The sequence below is a fragment of the Procambarus clarkii genome, chromosome 64 (genome assembly GCF_040958095.1).
Source record: "Procambarus clarkii isolate CNS0578487 chromosome 64, FALCON_Pclarkii_2.0, whole genome shotgun sequence".
Lineage (NCBI taxonomy): Eukaryota > Metazoa > Arthropoda > Malacostraca > Decapoda > Cambaridae > Procambarus > Procambarus clarkii.
Window position 1 is genome coordinate 13967448 of NC_091213.1, and position 15747 is coordinate 13983194.

Here is a 15747-nt window from a genome sequence, read left to right on the forward strand (position 1 = left end):
GTGGCGGAAAAGGTCATAGGGGGAGGGGGCGACAAGGTGGTAGGCAATACAATAAAACAAGCTGGTGACGTTAACAATCATATTCTTATATATTCTTTAATATATAAAACTATAAAAATATCACATGCCAGCGACTCAACCCAAGCAAATGAGGTTTTGGGAGCAAACATATTCTTGATGAAATAAATTAATTATATATATATATACAATAATATTAAAATAATATTGACAATTAATAATAATAATAATAATATAATAATAATAATAATAATAATAATAATAACATACAATCTCCTGATACCTCTTCTGTCCAGCGGTGGAAAATATATATATATATATATATATATATATATATATATATATATATATATAATATATATATATATAATATATTCAGAAACAGGATAAAGCCTGGTTATACAAATCCTCACAACAGTTAAGGTGCCATTTTCAAGTACATTGTTGTAACTGGTTGTAGGTCATGTAACTGTCCAAATGAGGAGCGTCCTATAACCTAATACATCACATATTTTACGGAATTGGTCAGACCGTTAAAATATGTCATGTATTAGTAAGAATTAAAGCACCGTAATACTGACTTTTCTATGCATCAGCCTCGAGAGATTAGGAAGGTTGCTTGAGTTCGTGCGTTTCTGATTAGTTGTGATTATTTGTTGTGTTGTGAAAACAATTTTTGTTTTGTTTTTACTGGGTGACAAATCAAGAGAACGGTCCGCTCAGGCAAAGTATGCTAAAGAGGACCACTTTCTTTAGTGTGTGGAAACACTTTCTTTTTGTTTGGAACACGTTCTTTGATGTGTTGGAACACTTTCTTTAGTATATTGCAGCACTTTATTTAGAATTTTGGAACGCTTTCTTTAGCATTGGAACCCTTTTTCTTTAGAGTGTTGGAACACTTTATTTAGTGTTAGATCACATACATTTCTTGTATATTTCTTGATTAACGAGTTCCACCATATTATGCTGTACAGGTGAGGGTTAATGACGTGTTCCAACGTACTATACCACACTGCTCAGGGCTATTGACGTGTTCCATACTAGTATATCAGGTTGTTGAGGGCTATTGACGTGTTCCATACTAGTATATCAGGTTGTTGAGGGCTATTGACGTGTTCCATACTAGTATATCAGGTTGTTGAGGGCTATTGACGTGTTCCATACTAGTATATCAGGTTGTTGAGGGCTATTGACGTGTTCCCATACTAGTATATCAGGTTGTTGAGGGCTATTGACGTGTTCCATACTAGTATTCCACACTGCTGAGGGCGACTGACGCGTTCCATACTTGTATTCAACACAGCCTTGGGTGAAGATAAATCAAACCCTTTTTAATTCAACAAAAGTAATTTAACTTTGTGAAAATAATAATACAAAGTCAAGACATGACTACATAAATGTCAATAGCGAGTAACATATTTGTTAATTGGTCTTTGTAACATAACATACAAAATGATTACCAAACATCCTAGAGGCTACACTCACATAATGTCAATAATATATATATATATATATAATTTATATACAGTGGCACTCAACGCTTAGGCTAGACTGGTAAGTTAAGATTGAGAATAAGACACTGCATGGAGAGACACTCAGATTCTTAGATTTAACTCAAGCGTTCATTCAGTGACTCCCTAAGTCAATCTTGAGATAGGACTTTTAGCAATAAACAAAATATAAATGTACTTTTTTTGCTTTAAATCTTTGGCAAGATATTTTAAGTATAAAAAAGCAGCAAAATTTGGTTAGCACACACAGTATAGACTTCAACAAGACATCACACACACACCACCACACACACACACACACACACACTACACACACACACACAAAACCATACACGGCGCCTTACCCCTACAGTGATTCTCAATTATATATACACGGCAAAGCTCTGATGGTACTTATCTTCCACCAGACTCCTGTCAATTTATTCACATTTAGTGAACAGTAATCTGAACCCACGATCTAGGTCCCTGCGAATTTGCTCATATTGTTCACTCTTCCCTCCCCCCCCCCCCCCTATTTGCTGTGCATAGTGACCCATGAAATTTGCACAGCACTGACAGTGGACAATTTTGGTTTGAGAAAATGTCCTCTTGAGCAATCTGTGGATCTTTGGTATTCCACATGTGCTAACAAGCTAGTTCTTTCACACTTCAGATCTGTCTTGAGCAATGCAGTTATCATTCACTATGGATGCAACTAAGATAACTAGGTTCTTATGACTACTGGCCACGATTTTTCATTGTCCAGCCAATATATATATATTTCCTAAATGGCAAGATGTTAATGTTTGCAATACAAAATCGTATTTTTAATATTTACAACGTTTTCATGCGCTGTTATATTCATTCACCGAGTTTGTTTTCAGTGCCCCGTAATACTGATATCTCAAAAAAATATCAAACTGCATCTTGACAGTCTCACAGACTCCAGAAATTTCACAAGGTACAATATTTTTGTTTACACAGTTGCATGAGTATTATATATATATATATATATATATATATATATATATATATATATATATATATTATATATATATATATATATAAAAATTACATAAAACAATGACACTTACCTTAGATCTGTACAAAATAGGCAATTGGAAGATCCGCCATAGTATTAAGGTCATAATAAATTTTGAAGCTGACACACACTTGAATACTCGCCTCAAAATACTGTGCAGGCACACAAATGTTCAGGAGCTAGCCTTTGCCTCTTCTGGGGAAGGGCGTATTTTGTTCCATGAGATGAGAATGTTATTGTTTGAAGCACAGACACACACACACACACGACACATCCTTGAGGGCAGATATGAGGCATTTTTAAGCCTTGTGTTTTCATGGTGATGTATCCCAGAGGAGGAACTCGAATATATATTTTATTTTGACTAAATTTCATGTGACTACAAAATCGGGGCAGAAAAAGTACACAAACACACACACACATATATATATATATATAAATATATATATATATATATATATATATATATATATATATATATATATATATATATATATATATGATGTGTGGATGTATGTATATATAAATTTATTTTTAACACACGCTTGAGGGGTAAAACACAAAGCAACTTCGCTGGCCAGCTGAGTTGAGTATTAGCTGATATAAATTACTAACAAATCCACCGTGAACCTGCAGTCAGAGAATGAAAGACTCCTTTAAACGGCGCCAATCCTCTACATTGATGCCTTCTCCGATGCTCACTCCCGACCCGATCCTACTGCCCGGTGGAGTTTCCTGCCTCTTGGCCACAACAACATCAGTGCTATTTTCGCAGGTATCTTGACGTTCACCCTTTAACGTGGACGTCCCTAATCCTATCTTCCATACTGAGTTTCTACTTTCCTCTCTATCGTCGTCCATTTCAACTCCTCTTTGACTGTCCTCTTCAATTGCTTCATCCTCGACAATCAAACGTGAGTCTGGTTCTTCGTTATGTGTCCTTTCTCCCATTAATGGCATATTTAAATAATTAACCTTATTTTCATTGTCTGAATCTTCTTGCATATCCTCTTCACTGATAACGGACAAGTTGTGGTCCCGGCCCAAGGCTCCATGATAGGTGTCCTTGCCAGCAAGTGATAAGAAATCTATAGGAAAATCTTGGTCGTCCTCATTGTCGTGGCCTTCGCAGAACTCTCGGTCCTGGAGGGTAGGGGAGGCGTCGAAACATGTGGAGAGCAGGAGGCGGCTCCGGGCAGCCATGACCCGCTTGGCTAGGATGATGGTCTCCTGCTGGAGGGCCTCCACATAGCCGTCATCTCGCCACGTCATGCACTCCTCAACGTGCACTGCAGGAGGAGACGGAGGACTCGGTGAGAGATGGAGAGGAAACGAGACAGTTGGACATATACGGACAGAACCACAGGGGAAAAATGGACAGAAATGGAAAGATAAAGATATAAAGAAACATATATAAAAAGACACAGAGTGACACAGAGGCAAAAACCAAGAAAATATAGACAAATGCGTGAAGTTCTTTTCACAAGAAATCATATATTAGACTGATTTAGACACAATCAAACACCATTCCTTAAAATATTCAACACCTGTCTAACCTCCAGTATTGCTTCCCCTCCTCTCACCCCTTTCATCCCCTGACTCCCCTTTTCCCCCCTTTGGCCTCCCCTGGCTCCCCTTCACCCTTACTCTCACCCTTCACGAATACCATGAGAGGAAATATACTACTAAGAACTGTTTTGTCAGTCAATACAGGACGCAGTCTTCCTGTAGCTATTTACAGGCTGTGGTTACTTACACTGTCAATACTCTTAGTATCAACTTGACAATTTGTAAAGATATTTAGATCGGAATATATTGCACAAGTTGCATGCTGAAACGAATGGCTTATTTTTAATGGAATATGATAAACACATACACTGGAACCTTATGGCGCTCAAACAAATATAATGAAAAGCACTACAGAATAAAGCTACGTGTGTGTGTGTGTGTGTGTAAAATGAAAGAGCATCATAGGGAGATTAATCAGAGCTAAAGGTGGCCCTATACAGCTTCCACAAAGCAGTTAGGGATATCATAGAAGCCACTAATATATATATCAAGGGAACCACTAGTGTGTGTGTGTGTGTATATATATATATATATATATATATATATATATATATATATATATATATATATATATATATATATTTCAGTTGCATATTGTCCTGGGGACCATTCAGGCTTGTTCGCATATAATGTATGTTCCAAGGGGAACTACTTGTGTATATGAATGGAGCCACCTGTTTATAACAAATGAGTACTATTATATAACAAGGGGAGCCACTGTTATATAACATTGGAGCATTATTTTATAGCACAGGAGCCACTTGTGTAAAACTAGGGAACCACTATTATATAACATAGGAACCCATTTTTTATAACTAGAGAGCCACTGTTATTTAACATAAGAATCACTTTTATTATAAGGAAACCACTGATGTATAACAATAGTCACCTTTGTATACCAAGGGAGCTATGGAAATAGCTACTAGTATATATCAAATGAGCCACTGTTATATTAGAAACTGGGGCGCTAGAATATATATATATATATATATATATATATATATATATATATATATATATATATATATATATATATATATATATATATATATATATATATGTCACGGGAGCCACTCAATAAGCTTGTGCTTTCATACACAGGGTACAAGGGGGGTGGATGCAGGCAGCAGGGGATAAAAAGATTTAAATACTTCTCTGTTTCTATGTTTCGTGTTTACGTACTGTGTGAGTTTATACTCGTGTATATTTTTTAAGAGTGTGTATTGAGTTATTTTGTTCACCCATGGTATTGTTTACTTTGCTCGCTGGTTGTCTGATTTAGCGAACAGTGCCCCCTTGGCTGGTCTCTTATTACACACTTTGCTTGACAACAATTTTGAGTATATTGCTAAATGCCTCCATTCTCTAAATGTGTGTAATTAGTTAAAGTTAGAGGCCAATTTTCCATGTCATGTTGTGATCTAATAGTTAAAAATATTCTAACTACAGTGATATGTTTACTAAGTCAATATTATGGCGTGCATTACAAACAGTTCTACTTCTATCCGTGTGTAGGCCTGTTTCTGATAAATTAAAATGTACAGACAAAAAATAATATGTAAGACAGGTAGCATCAATTTACTGTGTCATCCGATATTGCCGCGCTTGTCTAGCGATAAATGAAGGAACTTGTAACAAACCAAATTTTTTAATCATAACTCTTTTGGCTTTTGCAAATAAAGTGGACCAACGAAAAATAGGGGAAGAAGCGCTGACTTAACAAGCTGTGGCGGGAACGGAGATACACAACAGATCAATGTCTTACACTCGAAGCTCCACCTGGATTTGTCGATCATAAGGCGATTCTTTGCTGCTTCCAGCTCCTGCTTCAGTTGGTCTTGCTTCTCTCGGAGGGCCCGGATCTTCTCCTGCGTTCTGCGGCACTTGGCGATGTCCTCCTCGGTCTTGTGGCTCTCGTACCTCGCCACGTCTTCCTCGTCGAACTCCTCTACAGGCACGCGAAAGGAAGAGGTTCTGGCGCCACTGCCGCTCGCGGACGACGCCCTGGCGTCAAGAGCTGTTGTTGTGGCTGTCGGCTTCTGGGTCCTCAGGGGCGAGCCAGAGGGTGTTTTTGATGGTGGATATTTGGAATGGGAATGACTGCTTCCTGAGGGATACGGCGTCTTCTGGACGCTTTTGGGATGGGTTTCTAATATTTTGGAACGTATTTGTGGTGTTTCTTTGGTTTTGGCTGTCCCGGCAGCTAAGTTTTCACTCCCTTACGAAAAAAAGAAAGATGGTACAAAGAATATGCTGTTTTCTATACACCCACAAATACAAATTCATTAAAAAGTAAAAGTATATATTTATTGATTAGCAGAAACAATTCAACAATTACATATTGCTGATATAATTCACAAAGACCAAGAATAAAATGTGGGATGTTGGATTAAAAAAGCCTTCAATGTACATGTGACAGGAGGACCACATTATATATGTAACTTACATACACAAGACGGTACGCGTATTATATACTTGAACTGGTACCGTGAGTAGAGTTGTCATCAAAATATGTGCCTTGACACCCTTCTGATATGTGCACCTTGACAGCTGTTGACATGTGTATCCTACTAGCTGCTGGTGTTTATCCTGGCAGCTGTTGACATGTGCGCACTGTCAGCTGGTGATATGATTACCCTGACAGTTAACATGTGTACCTTGACAACTGTTAATATGTGTACCCTGACAACTGTTGACATGTGTTTACCTTATTCCATCTTTATCCTTTTAACGGCTGTCTTTGTTATTCGCGTGCCCTTTTATCATAGTTTACCCCAGAATAAACTCTCTCTCTCTCTCTCTCTCTCCTCTCTCTCTCTCTCTCTCTCTCTCTCTCTCTCTCTCTCTCTCTCTCTCTCTCTCTCTCTCTCTCTCTCCCTTCTCCCCTGTGTTATTCAACCTCACAAATCCTTTTCAAATAATCCTTCATTGCTGACTGCAATCTCCAGGATTCTATCTTCCTTTTCCATTCTTCCCTTCCCCAGAAATCGAACTATTACCCCTCCATTACTTCCTCTGGCGAGGAGCTCGACCTACCTCTCCCTCCAGCCTTGCCCTTGAGACCGTCATCGTCGAGGCCGGAGTCTTGCGAGGAGCCGAAGGACGAGCACTCAGAGTCCCGAATGACGGACTCGTAACCGGAGCTTTCACCGTGTCGACTCTCTCCCCTGGAGCGTCGCGCGCGCGGCATCACCTGTATTGACACACACGAAGACCCACAACACGGTGTTATCCAGGCTCAGAATGCTCATAAATGTTCTCTATTCTGATTAGGAAACTTTTAGTGTTTCATAATGATAACTGACAGGTTGGGGTCAACGTGACATCTAGCCTCTGTTAGTGGATATTTGAAAACACACAGGCAAGGAAAATTAGCAGGAGCGTTGGTTACCTTGAGACCGACGCCGGAGTCCGCCCCGGAGTCGTAGCCGGGGTGAATAGCGGCTGTGGTCACCGGCAGGAAGGGAGGCAGTGGCGAGTCCCAGTGGAAGCCCTGGTACCGCTGACCCTGTTGCTGCTGCTGTTGCTGCTGCTGCTGTTGCTGCTGTATAGGCTGTAAAGGCTGCTGGGACTGTTGCGGCTGTTCTCTGCTCTCTCGCCTTCCGCTTCGACTGCTCCTACTCTCTGAGCCCTTGCGGGCCGGGGATTTGCTCTTAAGACTACCATTTGACCGATCAGAGTCTAATTTCTGGAAAGCTTTAGCGTTCTTGTTGTCTGCTTGTTTGTTAGCGTCCAGGGCGTAGTGGGCGTCCTGGGAGTGGCCCGCCTTGCCCTCCTTGCTGTTCTTACTGTCTTTGGACCCAGAAGTTTTGGAATCTTTCGATCTCTCCTTCTCCCTCTGCGATTTTTTGTCGCTCTTTTCCGAGCCTTTGCCGGAAGACGTTGGAGATTTGTTGTTAGATTTAGAATTAGATTTGCTATTTTTTTTGGAGTTATCCTTTGGGGATCCTTTGTGTTTTGGACTGCCAAAAAAACGACTCCAACTTAGTTTGCTGTGGGTGGAGCCCTCGTCGCACTCGGCCTCGTCCTTGTAAACACAAGACTTGCTGGACTTAGAGAGGAGCCCTAACTTTTTCTTCCGTTTATCTTTCTTGACTTTGACCTGCTTCACGTTGCTCTCGTCGTCGGAGAGAGAAGCGCCATTGCCAGGAAGTCTCTCCTGCAGCGTCGCCGTCAAGGCCACGGAGGAATCTGGCGCCACGGTAACAGCCTCAGGCTTCACATGTGCTAACTCTCCATTGAGATTAGGATTCGAGGCTCCGTCAGGTTGCCTGAGAGCACTTAGGGTCGTTAAACTGACGTAGTTGCTCGGAAGATATGGCATTATATCGCTCTGGATATCATAAAGAGGATCGTTGAGGTCTTTGGAAATCTCCGAAGCAGTCTCATCTCCGTCCATTTTCTCCTCATGTGTCTCACTCTGAACGTCGATCTCTTCCGGCAACAGAGACTTCCAGCTGAATTCATATTCCCCTCCCATTTTCATGCTGGTGAGGGTTCCTTCCTGACTAAAAAACGGCTGAGGTAAAACTTTCGGTTCAGGTTCTTCGCCTCCTTCAGAGACGCTGGACTCGTCTTCACTTAGCTCCGTCAGTTCCTTGGCTGAGGGAGAGTGAACCGAAGTCCTGCCCCGCGGCGCCTGCTTGGCCAGGTTCCTGTAGAACTCGTGAAGCTGCTGAAGCTCCTCCAGCCTCTTGGCGAAGTAATGAGTCTTGGCGGTGAAGTTTGGATCTTTAATCATCTGCTCGTAGCGGGAACTGCTCTTGAACTCTCCAGCTGGATCACCTCGCTGAGAGAGAAAGAATGGATAGGGAAAGGGGGGATAGAAAATAGTATAGTTGAATATTGTTAAGAATGACTAATTGCTAACAAAAAATCTACTGCTTCAAGGTACAGAAGATTTTAATCAAAATCTTTAAAAATAATACAGTATTTGCTATCTAGCTAAAGTCAAGGCATGTCACATGGACTGTACAACAAATTTAAAATATTTCGGTATATATAACACAAGGAGCAAAAAAAAAACAGGAACTCGATTATATGTTAAATTAACAGAAAGCTTATCGCGGACTAACAGTAGGATGAAGGAAGACGGAGTCGGCTGACGGAACAGTGTGGTCAGTTATCCTGAAGGGCTGTAGGGGCTCCTCCAGTACCGCTGACCCGCCCCTGGTCGCCGTCTTTGTGTTGATGACGTACACGTTGGACCCAGGCAGCAAAGTGGACGAATTGTTGGAAGTTAGGAGAGGTGGCAGGAGACGCAAGTGTGTGTGTGTGTGTGTGTGTGTGTGTGTGTGTGTGTGTGTGTGTGTGTGTGTGTGTGTGTGTGCGTGCATGTGTGTGTGTGTGCGAGTGTGTGTGTGAGTATATAACGAGTTACAACTAAAGAATAATGAATAATTTGCTACGTAAATATTGAGATATAATAATTTCAACCTAACCTAATCTTCTACTCAAGCAATTAAATATAACAAGCAACTTTCCACTCAATTAAACTTAACAAACAACCCACCACTCAACCAATTAAACTTAAACAATCCGTCTCTCAATCCATTAAACTTAAGCAACTCACCACTCAACCATTTAAACAACAAACAACCCGTATCTCAACCAATTACACACAGCCGGAGAACCACCACCTGCCCCACCACCTTCCTCGGGGTAAACCAGGGTAAACTTAAATTACACACACACCACATTTACGGTGTCCAAATGGTCCATGGGTTCCATCTGTTCCGTCGGCTCGCAGCCCTCCGCCGGCTCCTCCTGCAGGGTAGGCAGAAGATGACGGTGCGGTAGGAATGGAATGAAGTGGACCCCAGCTTCCGCCAGCGTCCGTTCAATATCTTCCTCAGTTACCTGGGAGAGGGGTAGAGGCCCACAGAGAGTGGTTAACCTTGAGCACAAGGAAGTAAAAATATTTAGCACAATCTGGTCGTGGTTCGAAGCCAGGTATTGTACAGTTTTTTTTTCTTTTTTTTTTCTTGAGGGGTATTTGGGAATGGGGATTGTAGGGGAGGATGGGTGTGTAAATGGTGGGGTTAATGGGTTTGCCTGGTATATAGGAGGGTTAAGGGCAAGGCTTGTGTATGGGTGCTAGTTTTTTTCTTTTATTTGGATTTAGGCTTCGAACCAGTTATTGGAATAAATTATGTTATTCAACAATAGAACATGATCCAACAATTGTTCTACATCCTCGTCTCCAATTACTATGTTGGGTACATAGGGGGTAAACGAAGCGAAGGAAATTTCCTCACTCTGACATGAATTCGAATCCAGGCAACGATGTTGTTGTAGAATTTACTTTGTGGGGATGCTTGATATCAGTGAAGGAGGGAAGGTTAGTGGAGGAGAGTTATTGGTTATTGATAGTGGTATTAACTTCGTGAAAAAAGAGAGAGGGAACTGCTGATATATTGTAAGGTATTTTTTTTTAGTTCTTTCAAGTGAAGGAAGAGAAGGAAGTGGTGGTGATTAGAAGCGTAAGGTTGTTATAGGTACAATTTACCTGTTGCTGTACTGGAGAGTAGTGTTGAAGAACAGAACCGAGCAGAGGAGTGTTATTGATAAGAGGCTCCTGGTGTAGTACCGGAGAGTAGTGAGAGGGAGCAGTGCATGGGAAAGATAGGAAAGAAGCAGAACATAGCATTATAAACAGGACAATATTGGAGAACGAAATATGGGGGACCTGATCAAGATGTGAAGAGTACTCAAGGGAATCGACAAGATTGATTGTTTACTCTGGAAGCGACCAGATAGAGGGCACTCTGATGGAAACAAAGTGGAATGAGTTACATGAATAGTATGAAGAACTTCTTCAGCGTCAGAGGAGTGAACTGGAGAGGGAGACAGTAGAGGTAGACTTTACCAAACAAATCGAAAGATGAATCAGTAGGAAACAAGCCCACAAGACGGGAGGAACCCAGGAACCACATCTCACCTCCTGCCAGCACACACAGGTGAGGACAGGTATGCATGTACTACCACGAAGGTAAGTATAGAGTTAAATAAAGACTGAAAAACAGAAACAGTCATACAATTAATTTTCATTTATTCAAGTTACTAGTAAATAGAGTAAACTAATAACTTCGATGAATAACTGTACTGCCGTGCAAGTGACAAATACAATAAATAGTTTCAAAATAAAAAAGGGACTCGTGAACAAGAGATATTGTCATTGCTTTTACGTCAGCTGAGGTCAGTGGGGCGAGAGGCAGAGAGAGTCCGAGCGAGGGGCATAGAGAGGCAGAGCAGACCTCGATCGAACGACAGAGCAGACCCCGAGCGAGAGGCAGTGCAGACCCAGAGCGAGCCCACTTGATTACTCCAACAAACAGCGCTCAGAGTTCGTCACGCCATCAACAAGTCGGCTGAAATTAGCGAGGATTTGTCTCTGGATCAGCAGCTTTAAACAACGTTTCCCCTTGAGGTGTTTGCCCGAGAGTCTCTAGTTTCTTCGTATATGAAACTAATAGCATCTTAATACTGACTCGTTTCTGAGCACGCATCGACCTTGATATGTCAGGTGGGATGCTCAGGTTCATACGCTTCTGGTTCAGCAAAATACACGTAAGATTTGAAGCTCATCAGCTCGTGGGAATAGGCAAACTGGTGAGATCTGTTCACCAAATCTACATGAAGTAATCCTTGGATACCCGTCGTCTATACTCTACGAAATAAACCAGTGTCGAGTTATTATTACAACAGAAACAAAGCAGCATAAACATATGTACAACGAGAAAATCTATGAGAAAATCTCTGGAGCAGGGCTGTAGGATCGAACCTGCGTCCTGCTCAAAAGATTTTCTCATAAATATGTATATATAATGTATAGATAGTGTGTGTAAAGAAGAGAGGGGGGGAGGACATGTATCGAGTACTAGAGCACATATATATACGCTTGTGGCATAACTAAACCATGAGTGCAGGCGTTGAGAACATAGTATCAAGCTGTTTGACGCGACCTCTACACCGAAATTCCTGGATTAACCTTGCATCAAGAGTCAAGGACTACGAATATAGTCTCTTGACCGGATCCTGATATTTCGTTGGGCAGTCTGACATTGGTGGACTTACCTGACACCAAGAATCGACCATCTCGACGGGTTCTTCTGGCTCCTCCACCTCTATGTACTCTCGGTCTTCCTCTGCTAGCCAACGGTCCAGCGCAGCTTCCAGTTCCTCCTCACCCTCGTCCAGGTCTCGCACCTGGACGAAGAACGGAGCCAGAATGGTCAGATTGGGTGAATGTTATCATACGTATACTGTATGATATCTTATACAACTAGAACCAGTCTAACACTGTTACTTATTGTATCACTTCGATCACGATGGTAGGTGGTCATATTTTTGGATTTAAGTATTTTGGAGCAAAAGCTTCATATTGGAAATTTATACTGCATCAGGAGCTTCATATAGCACCACACGCTTCATTGTTTTGTTAACAAGCTCGTCTGTACAGTCATTATCTTCGTCTTGGAACCGAGAAGGATCTTACCTCATGCAGGAAGAACTTTGTGGGTCTGCCGTATAGGACTTCCTCTTCAATGAAGCTCTCAGTGGCGCCGTCTTCAGACGACCCCTGCGACTGGTCCTCTTCCATGGGGTCTCCCTCCGCCGTTGTCGTCTCCTCCGAGGACGACCTTACGTCAGTAGCTCTGTCCTCTTCCACTTCTGTAAATGGCAGAATAAATCCTGACTACAGCATGTAAGAGAGCACCCTCGGTTACTTCTCTCAGCCATTGTAATATTTGGGCCAACAAATTCCTCCTGAAATGAGAGTTCTTTTTGTAACTATGGGTCGATCGTTCCAGTGTGTAAAAATGGAGCCCCAGTAAGTCCCCTTTGTGTAATTTGTTATGAATTTCCGAAAAAATAAAACTAAAAAAACTAAGTTAAATATTACTAGGCCTAGTGTAGTACTCATATGTGCCATATTAGTCCTCAGATAGTGTATTGGGTCTTAAATGGTTAGGTTAGATTTTATTAACAATAAAAATATAAAACTTTTTCTAGTTTGTCCAAATTCACGAATAAAAAAGTGTTCTTTTTGGTGATTCATCACAACGTATTTGTACTTGCGATCACATAGTTATTATAAGTACTTCCATTATCGGAGAATGGGCTGAGCTCGAGTACCACTTGTGCTAAATAGTTTGCCTTTATCTACCTTCAATGAACACATACACAGAAATCACAATTGCGTGAGGCATCAAATGAGCAGGATTGATTAAGGCAGCGTCTGGGATGCTCTCGGACGCAGGTTCGAATCTTCGTCACGGCCCTTGAGGATTTGTTTACCTTCAATCAATTTCTATCAGAATTTTGTGGGTGATAATCATATCTCCTCTAACACTTAATGTAATTTATCGACATCTTCCTCAGCACGTGGCTATATAGTAATTTAACTGTGGCTTTTATTTCTTCAATTCTCTTTTGCTTCTCCTTTTTGCCTTTAGGCATTGTTAAACTATGGCGCACTTACGATTAAAAAACTAAATCCGCTTTAGCTTCCATAAAGTACCTTACTAATACTTTAAAGCTTTACTTTAAATAAAAGTTGCGAATGCTGTACAAGAGCTCCAGACTGACCTTGGTAACAAATGTTATATGTAAACAACACGGAAATGTCCTCCAGCGTCCCCAAATGTCCTCGTAATATAATTTTCAACCCGATTTAAGCTAATAAAATTAATAATTATAGTAAAAACCTGATTACTCCTTTCAGCTACTCTGGCCTGAAAGTAACCTTCGGAGATTAATTTTGCATTTTGATAGATACGCTTATTGAAAATGTTTATATAATTATCTAAATTACTCAATAAAAAAATCAGAAAAAAATGTTAATTAGTCACATACCCTTATCTAAATTTACTTGATTTTGCGCTAATATATAATAAGCCGGTACAAACATTGGTGGAAAATCTATATATTTTCTTGTGCTAAAGCATTTGATTTCTGTATTTTAAATGTTAATTAGACGTATTTTCATTACAATTTTCAACAACAATCCTTCGTTACATACTAATATACAAAAATAAGTGAAGACAAAGATTAAATAAGATCAGTCCTTACCTTCAGGCGCCAGAATGGTCATGTCGACCCGAGGAGTCCCGTTCTCCACGTAGGTAACCCGGAGAAGCTGCTCTTCTTCCTCTTCTACTTCCTCGTCCTCGTCCTCCTCTTCGTCTTCTTCCAGGCCGTCTTCTGCCCCAGCGGTCTGTCCTGGAACTGGGCGAGCGGTTTGACTGGTCTGAATGACGCGAGCCTCACACACCGCTCCAGGACCCGGGAGTCGCTGGACCCCTTCAGGTGGCATGTTTGCGTTTGCGTCCGGGAAAGTCATCGAACTCACCGCGATCTCACTAACGCGACTAGATGCTTTGCTCGCTTCACTTTGCGCTCCACTTTCAGGCACTTTTTCGATTTGACTTATTACTTGTGGCTCCGATTTAGCTAACACACTCGCACTCTCTGACTCTGTAGTCTTGGGTTCGGTTTTTGGCTGTTCTGAAACGAAGGAGAGCGGCTTCGGTCTAGCTTCCTCAAGCTCGACTACCGGCTGACTAGAATGAGGTTTATCACCATAACTACGTCTTTTACGAGGCGTTAGATCTTTCTCTCTGTTCGACGCATGTTGTCCGTCTTTGCGTATTTCTTTACACTCACTACTTTTCCGCTTCTCTCTGTATTTGTCCTTATGTCTGGGAGACGACTCCTCGTCGTCAACGGTCTTAAACTGCGTTAGTTCCTTATATTGTTTATGTTTCGGGCTCTTCTGCGGGTGTTCCGAGGACTTGGGTTGCACCTGAGCGTTCTGGGTCTCAACCCATTTTTGAATCATAGACTTCTTGTGGTCGTCCATGTAACCGTAGGTCGCCTCCGGCCCGTCTATCCACGTTTCCATCTCGTAGCTCTTCATTTTGTGACCGTCATACACTTTGGCTCTGTGAAACCTAGGTCCATCTATCCAGTGTTCCTCGCTGCCGCCGCCATGTTGGCTCTGAGCCCCGCTGGCGTCCGCATGCGGCGTCGCACCCGGCGTCGCTTTGTGTCTGCTGTGTCTTGAGACGTGGGGAGATTTAGGGGACTTGGGGGTAGCACCACCTGATAGTTTAGCACCAGAAGAAGAATATTTCGTAGGAGTTCTAGGCAAACTTCCACCACTACCTACCGCACCACTACCGCTCACACCATCTCGACTCTTGTGGGGGTCTTTCGTCCTGTGGGGAGAGGAATGGGCACCATCTTTGCTCCCAGAGTGTTTACTTGGCTTCGAGGGACTTTTACTACTTCCTGAGACTTTAGAGGACTTCTTAGGAGTCCTCTGTGAGTCCATTTTAGAAGTGCCGTCCACAGCCGAGCCCCTGAGAGCTTTATTCATGGAACAACGGTTGTCCCCAGAGTTTATTGACGGGAGATAGACAGGTGGGTGTTCGCCGTCTGTAGCGTCGTCAGCATGAGGACCCACGTAAATCACTGTATCACACGACTGAAGGAGAGTCCAGGGAGGACAAGAGTCAACACACAGATATAATATGTCATGTATTATACTATGGAAATTATCAGTAACATACACCGTTAAAAAAAAATTAATATATCTATGAGAAAATATCGAAGACGTTCGAT

General features: G+C 41.7%; 2 protein-coding genes across 3 annotated transcripts in view; both read right to left on the reverse strand.

Moving 5' to 3' along the window:
* Positions 1–1263, reverse strand: part of LOC138354755 (kinesin-like protein KIF26B) — a 23177-nt gene extending 21914 nt beyond the window's left edge. The window contains 1 exon segment of the mRNA XM_069309248.1: positions 1183–1263. Within this exon segment, the coding sequence (XP_069165349.1) occupies positions 1183–1263 (81 nt within the window).
* A 1329-nt stretch (positions 1264–2592) lies between these two features.
* LOC123769014 (kinesin-like protein KIF26B) overlaps positions 2593–15747 on the reverse strand; it is an 85971-nt gene continuing 72816 nt past the window's right edge. The window contains exons 10-18 of one of the 2 annotated variants that reach the window (XM_045759957.2): positions 14194–15610; positions 12617–12792; positions 12196–12327; positions 9814–9978; positions 9195–9299; positions 7511–8908; positions 7156–7312; positions 5885–6337; positions 2593–3839 (exon numbers count right to left, since the gene is read on the reverse strand). In XM_045759957.2, coding sequence (XP_045615913.1) covers positions 3187–3839; positions 5885–6337; positions 7156–7312; positions 7511–8908; positions 9195–9299; positions 9814–9978; positions 12196–12327; positions 12617–12792; positions 14194–15610 — 4656 coding nt within the window. In that variant the 3' untranslated portion in view covers positions 2593–3186. The remainder of the gene's footprint in view (positions 3840–5884; positions 6338–7155; positions 7313–7510; positions 8909–9194; positions 9300–9813; positions 9979–12195; positions 12328–12616; positions 12793–14193; positions 15611–15747) is intronic. The other variant, XM_045759958.2, reaches the window with a different exon arrangement.